This window comes from Pleurodeles waltl, chromosome 11 (genome assembly GCF_031143425.1).
Source record: "Pleurodeles waltl isolate 20211129_DDA chromosome 11, aPleWal1.hap1.20221129, whole genome shotgun sequence".
Classification (NCBI taxonomy): Eukaryota; Metazoa; Chordata; class Amphibia; order Caudata; family Salamandridae; genus Pleurodeles; species Pleurodeles waltl.
The window spans coordinates 743743826-743757866 of NC_090450.1; the positions used below are offsets into that span (position 1 = coordinate 743743826).

Genomic DNA, 14041 nt, shown 5'->3' on the forward strand with positions numbered 1-14041 from the left:
CTATGAGATTGCAGTGGTATGTGATGGTGAATTTCTGGGACTTTACAGTGGTTTATGGTGGCGAATCCTATGGTCTTAAGAGTGGTAAATGATAGTTAGCCCATGGACATAACAGTGGTAAATAATAGTGAATTCGTGGATCTTAACAGTGGTATAGGAAGGGGAATGCCTTGGTTTTAAAAGTGTAATGGTAAAAAATGAGGGACTTTTTAGTGGTATATGACTGAACAGCAGGGAGTTTACAGTGGTATATGATGGTTAACTTTCGGAAATTTACATTTATATAATATGATAGGGAAGTTCTGGAAGTTACTATTGCTATATGATGGTGAACTCTTGGAGTTCATGCGAGGTTACCTTAGCAAACGACACTGTACGCATGGGTTTACCTTTGTATAAGATGGCGAACACCTTCGAGGCAACTGGCATATGATGTCAAACCCTTAGACGTTTACCATGGTGTGTGTAAATGTATCTCTGGGAGGTTACTGGATATATGTCAGGGAAACCCTGGGTTGAGGCATTGGTACATATTGGTGGTTTAGAATATGATGTGAAGATTCTGGGGCAGAATTTTACTTGCTTTACTCTATCATGGAATGCCCCTGCCAGTTGAAGTTCTCCCTGGTATGTGATGGCAAATCCCAGGCAGTTTAGCTTGACGTATGACACTGAAACCCTGTAAATTTACCTTGGTAGATGACGGCAAACCCCTGGGCCTGGTTTGTGCGATCAGAAAAGAAGTAGAGGATGACAAAGTCCGAGGAGATGTTGAACGGCCGCAGGGGGCGGTTTCTACTGTCGAACCGTGCCAGCACCTGGTTAGTGTAGCCATCCAGCAGCTCCACCATGTCCACAGAGTCTTTAATGTCAAAGAGGGTAAAGTTGAAGCGGATCCCGGAGGCCCCGGGAACCTGAATGGTCCAATAGCAGACCCGACCAGGGCCATAAGTGTCAGGAAAGTCTGGTGAGTAGATTACCGCTCCATCCAGGCTGTAATTCCCACCGCAGGCTCCAATGAGGGCTGTGAGAAAGAAAGAGATTGTGATTTGCGAGATACAAAAGGAAACATTGTGATCTATTTTTGCTATGTCTCTTGCTTATGCCTTCCTCACCATGACACCCCACACTGCAAAATTATAGGAAAATATGAGTTCAGGTAAACACTTTAACCTCTTATAAATATAGCAGCCTTGTAAACACTATTACAGCTCATCCTCAACCGTGACTGAGCAGCTTCAGGAAGTTGATGCAGTGAAAATACTCTCTATGAATGAGGAAGCGAGAGGTGGTGAAAGACATACACCCACTCACCAGTAGAGGAGAAGATTTATAGAGTGAGGTATCAAGCAGGGGAAGATCGAGGCACAAAACAGGGGCAGGATGTGCAACAGCCTGTTGCTCCACGGAGGCCACTTAGGGAAGGGACACCGTCCGAATCTCAGCATGAGTGGAAAGGAAGTTGAAACACCTGCAATGAATTCCAGCTCATCTAGAACTAACCATATTTGTTTACTGTTTTTCTATGACACCAGAGCTATAAATTGGCCAATTGGCTGAACCATGGCATCTACAAAGTTATAATGAAAACATTTACCAGGGTGGCAGAGTCAATATTGACCTTGTTCTACAGTAATATAACAAATAATTAAAACAAATCCAGCCAGATTGACCAAAGAAAGCACATTCTCCATTGATACTCATAATTGTAAAACTTTCAACGATTTGTTCTAACTTTCTCAGGCTTCCTTTTTCATGGCTGCTAGAAAACACAGAGTCGTGCTCATCGTGTTTCTAAAAGAGCCAGGACACGTTTGAACAATTTTATTGTATTTATTTCTCACATTGGTTCCTTGAGATGCCCTCTAATTTGTAAAGGAGCGTTGCTGTGTTAATATAAAGTAAGTTCAGTGTGGCCTCTTCTAAGCCTATTCTTCATTATTTATTTTAGAATGTGTGCATTACACTTGCCTATAATATATTCATATCCAGCAAAGGCTTGCAGACATGGCCTTCGCTGCTAGATGAGTAAGTTGCTGAGGGTTTAGATTGATACACAAATTTATATTTTTTGTTGTTGATTATGTTTAAACGCACACCCTGTTCATTCATTTATAATTAGTACAGAAAATGTCAGAGAAATGTGTTAGGTCTGATATCTCCACAGTGGGACTCTGTTTTAATTCTATTAAAACTACATTTAAGCATGCAAGGTTTTGTTTAGGTTTATCATCACAAAGAAATGCCCTGGTCAATCAGTTGAGGATATTAAAACCTTCTTGGTAAAATTCACACCTCTGCTTGCCTCTAATCAGCAATCAACAGATAAAAGGTAACCAGTTAGTATTTGCAAAGTGTCTGGCACTCTATTGCCGTTTGCAGCACTTTTAGTAACCTTCTGATTTGTTAAACCACTATCATGTTTTTTCACTGAAATCTGCAAACCATGCAGCAGATGTTGTGTTATATGGCAAAGGCAGCAAATCCATACTTTCTTGTAAAATGCTACAACATTGAAACAATGTTATTCTAGAGGTCTTGAATAAAAAATACAAATATACATTTCTTGACAATAATGGGACACCCCTTACGTTTCCACAAGTTTCAGACTCCTGCCAAGACAGCTAAAAAACAGTCCCACCCTCAAGCACAATCCTCGGATTGCAACCCATGAATTACAAACAACTCAACCAGCAAACTGCTTTAGATATGCAGGGAAGCAAAGAAGAGCTGACGTATGGTTCTCCATGGCATTATATAGTATTGTACTTGCATACACACAATGTACGGCCCACAATAATGCTAAAACCATAATAATCAAAGCGCGATTGAGAAGACCTTGTGGGTGCGGACCACAAGCCCTAGGCTGCCCGAGTAGGAAGAGGAGACAGGCATTGGCCTGTTACGAACAGCCCTGCACTCCCGCAGCACAGGACGTGCCCGGGCAAAGACCGCGTCCGTCTTCGCCTGTCAGCATCCGGAAGAGGTCAAGGCGGGCCCCCCCCTTACACCTGTGTGGTTGAGTGATCCATGCTGTGCATTCAATATCCGAGGTATGTGAACCAGCTATCCTAATGGGGAAGAGAAAGAATAATGTGCAAAGGGGGGAAGGTGGCTTGGGGCCTTCAGCTCAATCGTCATTTACAAGCTATTTATCTTCCGTTATGGGAGCCATCGAGACTGAATTAGAGCAAGTGGAGGTTAAGATTGGGGCCGCACAGAATCTCTCTCAGAGGCCACCCCTGGAGCCCATTGTACTTGTAAAGTCCACACAAGTAGAAAACAGCCATTGTCAAAGCCCTCAAACTCTGACCCGTCCCAGAGTGGAATATGCGTACACTCAGGACACAAGTCTAATTAATGAATCAAAAAGAGAAGGGAGGGAGGAAGGGCTAAAAATGTGAAAGGAGTCTCAAGGCTAAAAAAGAGAAGTCATATACAATTGGAAGATAATGCTGGACAACAGGTGGCCCCTGACATGATAAGGAAATGTACTATGAGGAAAGACACCTTAAATGATTTTACCTATTTAATTGATTCTATACTTTAACCATTCTGTGTAGCTGTGGAGGAGAAACTTATTGAACTGATAACTAAGAGATTGGATAATTTCCAAAGTAATGTGACTAGCGCTACTCCAGATAACTAATTCAGAGCTATTTGCACCAGGGAAAATCCATTGCCAAGAGTCTGCCCTAAAGAATGGAAACGCTTTACATAATTCAGTCTTAAATGCAATTGGTCCACCCTTATCTCAACCCTTAGCTAAATCTAGAGCTTCATATACAGAGCAAAAAACAAATTTGGAAAACCGAAAGGGGGCTCATCCTGGGTATTCAAACCCCCCTCACACTAATTTCACTAATAACCTGGAAGAGACACTGCATTTACCCCCTGAATGCACGCCCTATATCTTGGTTTTAGAAAATGTGCCTCCTTTAGATGGACGTAACAATGAAGATACACAAGCTTTGATGAGAAAGTCCTCTCAATGGCTAAAGACTAAAATTAGACACCAAGAGGACTTAAAATAATAAGATCCTTCTGGCACATAGAGTGAAATGGGTTGGACTATCAAAGAAAGCTTCTGAGGGAGACTGCGTTGTGATAAACTTTAAAAACCCTTGTTTGGTGAAACACTTGTTGGCAGATTTGGACTACTGTGCAAGGGCAAAAGAAGGGATCCAAGTGTACTCATTAAACCATTTTTATCCTTTTGCTTTATTTTCAGACTCCCTTGCAGTATCCTGAAACCAAAATCCAGGATTGGTGGTTTTACAGGCTCAGATAAATGCTCCCATTGTAAATTGTTTTCAGGCTCTGAACTTTCTTGATGAAAATGATTGACTCATAGATTCAGCCATGTGTGGAAGGGCCGACTTGAGGGGCTAAGAGAAGAAGAAGACCGAGACATATCTCCATTAGAGGGAGAGGTGCACCTGTTAGGCCCCCCACTTGGGATTTGTTCCCTACTACCACTATATAAAAGGATAAAAGATCCTGGTGTAAGATTAGGACACAAATCTCCAACACTGATTAGCTGGAACATAGCGGGCTCCAGTCAAAAATAAAAAACCCAGACTGGCAAAATTTTGTATCTATGTACGATATAATTTGATTTCAAGAGACCTTGTTGACAGATCCCTTTTTTCTGGATGGTTATCTAACTCTATACCAACCAGCGATACCATCTATAGCAGGTAGGGCAAGAGGGCAGTCTCTCAGTTCTTGTTTCGTTACATCTACTGAAAATGAAGTCATCCCTAATTTCATCCTCAACTTATTTATGATTGTCCTATTATCTATTGAGGGGACAAAGGGTATTTTGCTAATACATTTCTATAACAACATACCGTATGGCCTTTTGAGGAAAGGCCTTGAGAATGTAACTGATTTTCTCGATTCATCTACTTGGGTTCATGACAAGGACCTAACCATGTTCTGAGTAGGATACTTTATTATGCCCCTATGGCAATCAGAAGGCTGCATGTAGTTTCTTGATTGAGGGAAGAGAGAAGATGGTCCATTTTAATCATTCAGATGAAGGGGATGCTTTTAATACTTTTATTAGTAAATATGACTTTATGTTTGCAAGGGAGAAAGCGCTTCAAAATATTCAGAAAATTCCAACATTCACGGGGAACCCCAAAGGGAGCGTCATTGATTTTATTCTTATCAGCCTAGCTGATTTTCGTTTAATCCTCGATTTTGAGATAGTACAGCACTGTGCCAGTGATAATAAAGCCCTGTGTATTAACCTATCCTATAACATTAAAATAGGTCTAAAGAATAGGGATGGGAGAGGAAATCTTGTATTTAATAAAAACACAGGCCTGCGTATGAAACGTGAAAAGGATGATCAAAAGGTATTCAACCAGAGAATCATTAAACAAAAGCTAGACTCTAGTAACCTTTGCCTAACACATTGGCCAACCCATGACCTCACAGTACAGGAATATGAGCATCTAAGCAATGCCATCTCTGCGGCACAGGTCACTGACAGGTCAACACAGAGACCACTAGCGCATCAATTGTTTAATTCCGCATGCACCGCTGCTCAAAAAAATCTAAAAAATAAAAATAAAAAATATCAGGTCCTCATGTAGGGTCAGTCCAAGTTTCGGTGACGACTACCATGTCTAGATTGTGATAGTGTAAGAATTCTGCCAACACAAGTTTGTTTTCCACTAATGATCCTGCATTAATTAATGCACAGGAAATGTTTCTTTGCCTGGCGTGTGCTTTTTGGCTGGAAAATATCGCAGGAAAAAAATCTTTAAAAAAACCCACTTAAATCAATTTCTTATTCCCGCAATCTAGTTAAAAAGACAAGGGGCCAGTATAAGGCAACACTGGATGAGAGGAAATTGGAAATTAGAAGCAAGGCCTGGGAAGGTCTAATGGCAGCTACCCAATTGAAGGACACTTCTAAATTTTGGAGGGTGATTAAATTACCCATACTTCTCTGATCAAGACACAAAAGTAGATGATTGCTTGATCCTGTCACTTGTCTTGTGACTTGCTAGTGCAAAGCTGCATTTCTGACACCTCAGATTAACTGTGTCAGTGATAACATAGAATTCTAATTTGGTGCAGCCAGCGCCCTTACCTGAGGCATTGCAGGTGAGCAGTTCCTCTCTGGATTACCAATGTCTCTGGGAGTGATGAGTTCTAAAATGACCAAGGGGTCAGGCGCTAGGAACTATCTAGGCACTTCGTGATAACTGGCACAAAGAGTGCCTGCAAGGAAATAAAAAGTGGGCTGTCATGAACCTTTTGAGCACAGCTGCGTGGACATGCTGTGTAATGCCCTAAATAGCCTGCCATCCATGGGGGGGGGGCGTGTCCAAGGGAGTGGCTTTGGTCTAACGCTCCTCACAGCGCCTACACACATGGGGTATATTAAAAATTAACTGGGGTCCAGCAATCCTTACCACAAGCTCCCTTGTGGAGGGAAGTACTGGTAAATCAATATTAACAGACACTCCTCGGTTTAGCTTCTTGGCATCTTATATTCTGGGATGTGTTGGAACTTGCTGACAATGATATAGGTGTCAGAATTACATCCATTCTCTACTGTGTTATTTCTTTTGTGTCCACAACTCTGTGTTGGTTTATGTTTTCTGGCAGGAATCATGGTCCCCTTCACTTTGAGCGAAGCAGACTTAGCGGCGCAAACCCTATGGGCTGGGAAAAAGGTCTATATGCGTGGTATCCTGATCAAGGAAGCCAGTATCCAGTGGAAACAGGCACAAAAACTAAAAATGTTTCTAGTGCAGGTGGTTCTAACCACTCAGAACTGCTACAGAACAACCTCAACAGTGGAAAACTGCAGGCTACTGATTAAAAAAAACAAAAACTTAATAACGTGTACTCGCTGGACGCACAGAAAGTATTGCACCCAATCTGAGCTAAACACTACGGTCATATAGAAAAAAGTAGGGAGGCTCTTGGCCCTGCAGCGAAAAAACGGAGAGCTGTCCTCCTCATTACCAGCAATATATAGTTCAAATGCAGTTCACATGGCACACTATTGACAGATCCCATGTCCTTTACGGAAAAATTTGCTTCCCATTATTCCCACACATATTCTTCAGAAGCACTGAGTGATACCGAAGCTGAAGATCCTTCCGAATGTTGCCACGCTCCTTCAGTCTGAACTGAAGCATAACATCACAGGAGGTTGCACTGCTGTTTTGTTACTGGGGGCCGATATTGTAGCACCGCTGCAAAACCAGACGCCAGGAGCAAAACCGGCCCCCACTCTACAAAACCGACCAACACTGTTCCAGCATCCCGGGGAAACGCCCACTACCCGCTCCGGCCAGTCCGGTCAAGGCATTGCCCACTCCCTCGATGCGAGAAAAGCTCCTCTGCATCCTGATATTTGATGCCCTGCATTTATAACACAAAACACACTACAAGTGCCAGTATTTAAAGATAAAGCATGACTGGTTTTATTACTTAAACGTGAACACTCATATTTGTTTTGGCTGGGATTCTACATCAAAATCTATATCTGGCATGCCTGTACCAGACCACCCAGATGGTCCCATATCACTGGAGCTTAGCAAGACTATTTTAAAGAAAGGTTATTCATTATTTTAGAGGATTCATCCCACAATGCATGTTGCATGCGTTGATTTGCCTCAGTGATTTATTGTGCTCCGTTTTTAGGGAGAATTGTGGTAATTTAGGTGCTTTATCATTATGACTGCAAGTAATGATATGGGTTAAATACGAAATATTTTCAAATAGTATTTTTCGCTTTCAAGAGAAATGTAGTAATTGGTCGAGCAGCTGAGGAGGGTTTAAAACTCAACAGAGGTTATATTCAGAATACATTCTGTGGTATCGCAGGCATACTGGGCCACCGGTATTGCTGCTGTAGTAGAGACAAAATGGTTCTAACACATGTGCTGCTTTTATTAGGTCTGAAATAACCCCCTCCTTTTTGTATCTGTCTCTGGTGCCAGGAATTGGCACCATGGCCTATTGTCTGAGGCTATTTTATGGGATTATCTAGCTTGAAAACCAGTATGTGGTGCTTCCCCTCTCATAGTCACAATACGATATCTGCATCAATCTTAGACTAAGATCAAGTAACAGCAGTAAGTAGCTTACTCTGACATACTGCTCAACTGAGAATGCATTCCTTCATTCCTGTGCACCATTGTTTGTTTCACTTGCATTAACGGTAGCTTGTCGTGTAGAAACACAATCTTTCACCAAAGCTACTCAACCTTAATTGATTTACCTTACTTACTTTTCATCCAATTTGCCTCAGAGTTGTTCTGAATTTCTTCTATACCAAGTTCATCACAAGCCAGGAATTATGAGCATTCGGCACAGCATGGGTGTATGAATAGTCTTTCTGGCCTATCAGGCTCAATCTCATGAAAAAAGGACCGTTGATTGTAGAATGACACAGTGCTAACACTCCCTGATGATAGAGTTGTGTAAGACTGGCCTTTATGTTGCGTTTGGCCTCTGGCTTCAAAGGATACTGGGTTTAAGTCTGCAGTTAGCTTCTGAAAGAAATTACATTTGAAGTTGAACCTCTGTTAACCTTCATTTGGCTCATACGTAGTGCAGTGGGCTTGCTCAGGTCCATTGCAGTGTGCGTATTTGCAGAGGCAACCGCCCCAAATCTCAAGGGGAGGCGCAGGAGTGAAAATAAAAACAAAAATTAATAAAATAAACTTACCTCTCACCCCGATGTAGCCGTCTCCTGCTGCCTCGCTCCATTTCCCTTGATGTGGTGTTCCAGCATTCACTGGGACACCAGCACAAGCTCCCCAGCAATCCTGGCACTGGTTTCATGCTAAACCTAGCATGAAAGCAGTGTCAGGATTGGTCTGAGTGGCTTGGACTGCCGCTCAGGCACAACCCTGGGGTCTGTGCAATTCCTCCAGCCCAGCTGTGTACAAGCCAGGTTGGAGAAACAAAAGTGTGCATATGTGATTGGCTGGCCTGCGACGGCAGGGCAAACATACATGCGAACTTAGGTGCACTCTCTCCTCCTCCTCCGTCCCACTTCCCGTGGCCCGGCCCCACCCCTCCCTGCACTTCTGGCTGAGCCAACAGATGAAAAATAAAAGGATAGTTAGCAATTGTTTTATTTTTCATCTGCTAGCTCTTAGCAAGGGGGGGCAACGACCCTCCTTCATTGCGGAGGAGCTGCCCCTGTGCATTTGTCTGACAGTTGTATCAGGATTGTTATGAAAAATGAATCTAACATCACCTCGTCTCCCCAAAGGGCCTCATACCAAAAAGTGACCCTTGACTAAGATTATGTTATATGGCTTCAATAAATACAACCGAAATATCACTCTAATAATCTGTAAAATGTTACATTCTACCAGAAACTCCACATTGTATATTTGGCCAAGAGTTAACAGATGACCATATGGGGTCCCCACTTGAATATGTTAATCAGTTTTTATCATACTTAACAGGCCAGAGATTCTGGTGGGTTATGGTGATTTTGGCAGTGCTATCTATGAGCATTTCAGTCCATATCCTGTTCAACAGGGGCATTCTCCTTTTCTGAGAGGTTTTTGTTTTTGCTATTTTTTGTAGCTAAAACAACTTCTTTTTTAAAGGGAGTTTTCAGATTGGAGCACTTTTAATCTCTTTTCCCCCTCTGGTCTGAGTTCCAATGCTGGGACTGCCAATTGACAGTAGCCTTGTCTCTAGAATTTTCTTCTGTTCTGCGATAATCTGTTCTCACTCTTTCTTTCAGAGTATCTGTCCAAGCGCCTGCTCGTTTCCTGTTTCTTTGGCAATGGGGAATGGTGATCATAAGAATACTGAAACCTATATGGTGGCGTAAAGAACATATCCTTCAATTAATAGCCCCTTATGCGATCATTCTGATAGTATGTCTTGGGCCGAAGATGTGGTGATCCAGTCTAGGATTTAGATGTCTAATTTTGCAGATCATGCCCTTCTTTCTTGCGCTTCCTCTCCGGTGCTTTCAGTTTATAAATATGAAAATATTAAAATATGTTATAAGTAACAGGATCATGTGTATTATGTTAATATTTGTTTAACATTAAGTTATAATTCTTCATATTTTTAACTAATTTAGAAAAATATTTTAATTTAACATTATTTCATATGAGGTTTAATTCCCGCCTCTGCCTCAATTATTTTCTATGGGAGGATGTTGCAGTACTAGTCATAGGCCATGTGTGATGGTGGCTTACTGCTTTTTTTAGTAGTAGCCTTTTTCAGCGGTGGAGACGTGTATGTCTAGACTTTTAAGTAACTTACACTCAGATTTTGTGAATAGGCCAAAGTAGCAAAGTTCCTCAAAAGTATAAGAAAAAATTACACTTATAAATCACACACAAGTTTAACTTACCTTTTGAATGGCCCCCATTGCCTATACATGAAATACAGGCATGATATTGTGACTAACAGTAGCTAATAATTGCAAACACAAATATAACATTACATACAATTAAACATGGCCCTACACAAAAACAAAAATAACCCATGTTTGAGATTGAATTATACAGCACAGGTCAGGGGTCATATTGGCCTCTTTAGGAATAATAGTCCACACAAGAGAACCTCAGTCATTCCGTTTAGTCCTCACACCTCGGAAAGCAGTCTCACTTCAACCCAGCGTCAATGACATGATAGAATATAACTGAGTATTACACCAATTTTCATGGAATAGCAGATGTAGAAATCTATCTGCCACAGGCCTTCGATCATGAAACTTCTTTTAGGCTGAGGGAAGAAGTGATTGGAGCAGCAAGTGACCAAGGGAACATCTAGCGGGAGCAGTAAGAAGATGATGGGGGATGTCCAGTGAGCATGGTGCCCATACATTAGTTTCAGTGCCACTGCACTGACTCTCTAGCTAGCTTTTTAGTCAGAGGAAAGGCTGAGTCAACCTACTCTCCGCCTTTGTGGCAGTCTCCAGCAACCGGAGACCACCCTCTCCTGAAGAACTGTGCTGACAGGTCTCCGCCTCCTCCATTGCGGAGTTTCCTGGATACGGTTTCAGCACCCTGACCAGTTTTAAGTACAAGCAGCTTGAATCCAACACAGCCTCTAGCCGAAGGCTGTACACACGTTTGCTTATTTCTGCCCTTTTTAGGTGGCCCTTGGAAAGCACAGAAGTCTAAGGGCAAGAATTTGTTAGAGGGGTTCTCCTGTCGGCCCAGTTTCCCGAGGAATGGAGAATCTAAAAGAGGAGGGCATTCATTTTCAGTCTGTTGAACACATCCTTAAAAACGTTTACATTTTTCTACTATTTCGAGTGGCCTAGGGTAGAAGAAGGAAAACTACCCAGCTGGATTATTAACTCTTGGACATCTTTTTTACTTAGAAATCTCAAAGTTCCTATTTTGTATGTTAGCCAGGGAGACTATTGTATCTCCTACAATCAAAGCTGCCATCAGAGGGCCTGCCACCCAGTCTCCTAGTCCGGTGCCACACTAGGAGTCTCCTCTCCGTTTCACTTTTATTCTACATCAGCAGTTTGAAGCTAAGTATGTTCGTATCAGTTCGCTCAGATTTAACACAGTGAAGTGGAGACTCTCACGGTGATTGTTGGCGTACCCTGGGAGAATTCACTTATAAGGAGCCCGCCAGCAACTGTGGCAAGTTCCGTTCTGTGTTGTCATTGTACATGGAGGGTCGTTACCCCTGGCCCACCATATGAGCTGGCTTTGTTTTAATACCCTTTAATGTAAGGGCTGGTATGTGCCAGCAGTGGGGGCCCACGGGCAGCCGCCCCTGAGCTTTGCAGCAGCAGGTGTCTGCGGATCACACTAAACCATCAGGTCTAGGTGACGTTCGCTGGCACGGCATCAGTGGCACCCAGGCACGATTTACTGCCGCTGGGAGATGTCATGCCATGCATTGCTAGCGCTCCCCAACGTGTCATCTGATGCAGGGCAAAGGGGCCAACACCATGTGGCTTGAAACCAGTCATGATGTGCAGCTGACCCACTGTGTGATCCTGTGCCAGCTACACTAGTAATAATGTGTGCCGTAGACTCGAGGCTTAATAGAACTATGTGCTGCCGTATATTCATATTTTGATGCCAGTTCTCTGTGCTGCAGCAGTGATCTTTGCAGGCTCCTGATCAGATAGCAGTGATGCGATCGCGCTGCTCTGTTCTATATGTTCTTGACAGGATAATGGTGCCTCGTGATATAGGTTACTGGCCTGACAGCAAGCAGTGTTTATAATGCGCACCCACGTGAGCTGCAGGACCCAGACTTTATAGCTGTGTTGCGTGCTCTCAGGTCACCATCTCAAATTGGTCTTTTTAGTCCAGGCTCTTATTTGGTACTGCTGCTGGGTGCTGCATGCTCACTGCTGCTTAGTTGTGCTGGCCTCTGCATGTTTCTGTCCTGGCTGCAGTGCTGTGTGCTGTAGGCTCATAACTTGATAGTAGTGTTTTGTGTTGTAGGCACATGATTGTATAGCAGTGCTGTTGACTGCGGGTCTTGACTTGACTCTGGTGCTGTGTGCGGCAGGGTCATGGCTTGATGCCAGTGCTCCAGGGTCACGATTTTATAGAAGTGGTGTGTGCTGCAGACTCACCATTTGATAGAAGTGCTGTATGCTGTTGACTTGATAATGCCATCTGCTGAAGACTCCTGGCCTGGCAGAAGTGCTGTGTCTGCAGACTCTTGTGCAATGCTTCATGACATGGTAGTCTGGGCCAGGAGGCATTGGGGGCATCGGTACCATCAGGGTTTGTGCAAAATATCAGAGAAAAAGTACTGTGTGGAAACAACATTGTGTCAAGAATATTGAGGACAAAAATATTGTAATGATAAGTTTCTTTGGGTAAGCAAACTTTATACTTAACTCCACATATATATACCTGGATGATATACATATCTTTAAGGTACGCGGATGTGGAGTTGAGAATAATACATGTATACTTACCTTATTGCAGTTCCCTTCATGATATCCTGGTCCTCAATACTTTTGTCCACGCAATAATTATTTCCTCAATATTGTCAGACAACTCTCTTCAGTAAGATAGCTACTCCCTACCCTCATTCACCTGCTCCAGGTACAGCCTGCCCTCGCCTGCCACCATGCACACCACGCACACCACAGCATAGTGGTCCAGACACTCCATTCCATCAAAAAGAGAAGTGAGACCCTTTCTGGACTGTTGTGCATTAACCTACTCCTACGATGTCCGCTTTGGTAGCTCTAGAAGGCCCACATTAGTGGAAGGCCATAATGCAGTGTTTTCTGGTGGAGAGGAGCCTCCTTTCTGCAGATAACAACAGAACTCTGTGCACAAACTGCATCTGGAGGTTGGATATTTTTTTCTCCTGGTCGTGTGATTTTTAGCATGGCCAGCATGATCAGTGAATTCAGCTTTCAAATGTGTGAGTTTCGTGTGGATTGCATGATACATGAGGTCACTCAATTCATTCTTTCTTCCTCTGGCAGTGAGAGATTAGACTGGATTAGAGGCAACTCCACCATCAGTAAGGAGCAGCCCATTGAACTACAACCAACAATCCTCTTTCCCTCTTCCTCTCCCGCTACACCAGGGCTTCTTTTTACACTCAAGCAACCAAAGTTGAACTTAAAAGATTAACTCCGTTTCAAACATCCTTCTACAGGCTATCAAATAGTTCAGTGGCTAATACCTTGGTCACACAACTCCTGTCTCTCATCTCGGGTCCAATACTTTAACAGAAAATGTGGCTTGGAACATATACCATTTGTGTGGCCCCCATAAACCCATAAACTGGCAGGTTGTGGGCCTGTTTCTCAAAACCTCAAAAGAGTGCTGACAACCAACTGGAGTGCCCTTTTGAATGAGAAGAGGACTATAGAAGACTGCTTGTTGGCAGACCAACTACACTGAAGCGTTTGGAAGTCACTCTGCCAATTTTCTGACTCTTTTAACAGAAGCAATGTCATCTGTCTTGTAGCGGGGCCTTCCTGGAAGGAGAATAAACCCACTTTTTCCCTTGAAGTGTCACCCTGCCTTGCTGTCATTCTTCAAGTCAGCAGCACAACAGGGTGCAACAAACT

General features: G+C 43.0%; 1 protein-coding gene across 1 annotated transcript in view; it reads right to left on the reverse strand.

Annotated features, from left to right (window-relative positions):
* Nucleotides 1-14041, reverse strand: part of KREMEN1 (kringle containing transmembrane protein 1) — a 289192-nt gene that overhangs the window by 43702 nt on the left and 231449 nt on the right. The window contains exon 6 of the mRNA XM_069214466.1: nt 692-1024. Coding sequence (XP_069070567.1) covers nt 692-1024 — 333 coding nt within the window. The remainder of the gene's footprint in view (nt 1-691; nt 1025-14041) is intronic.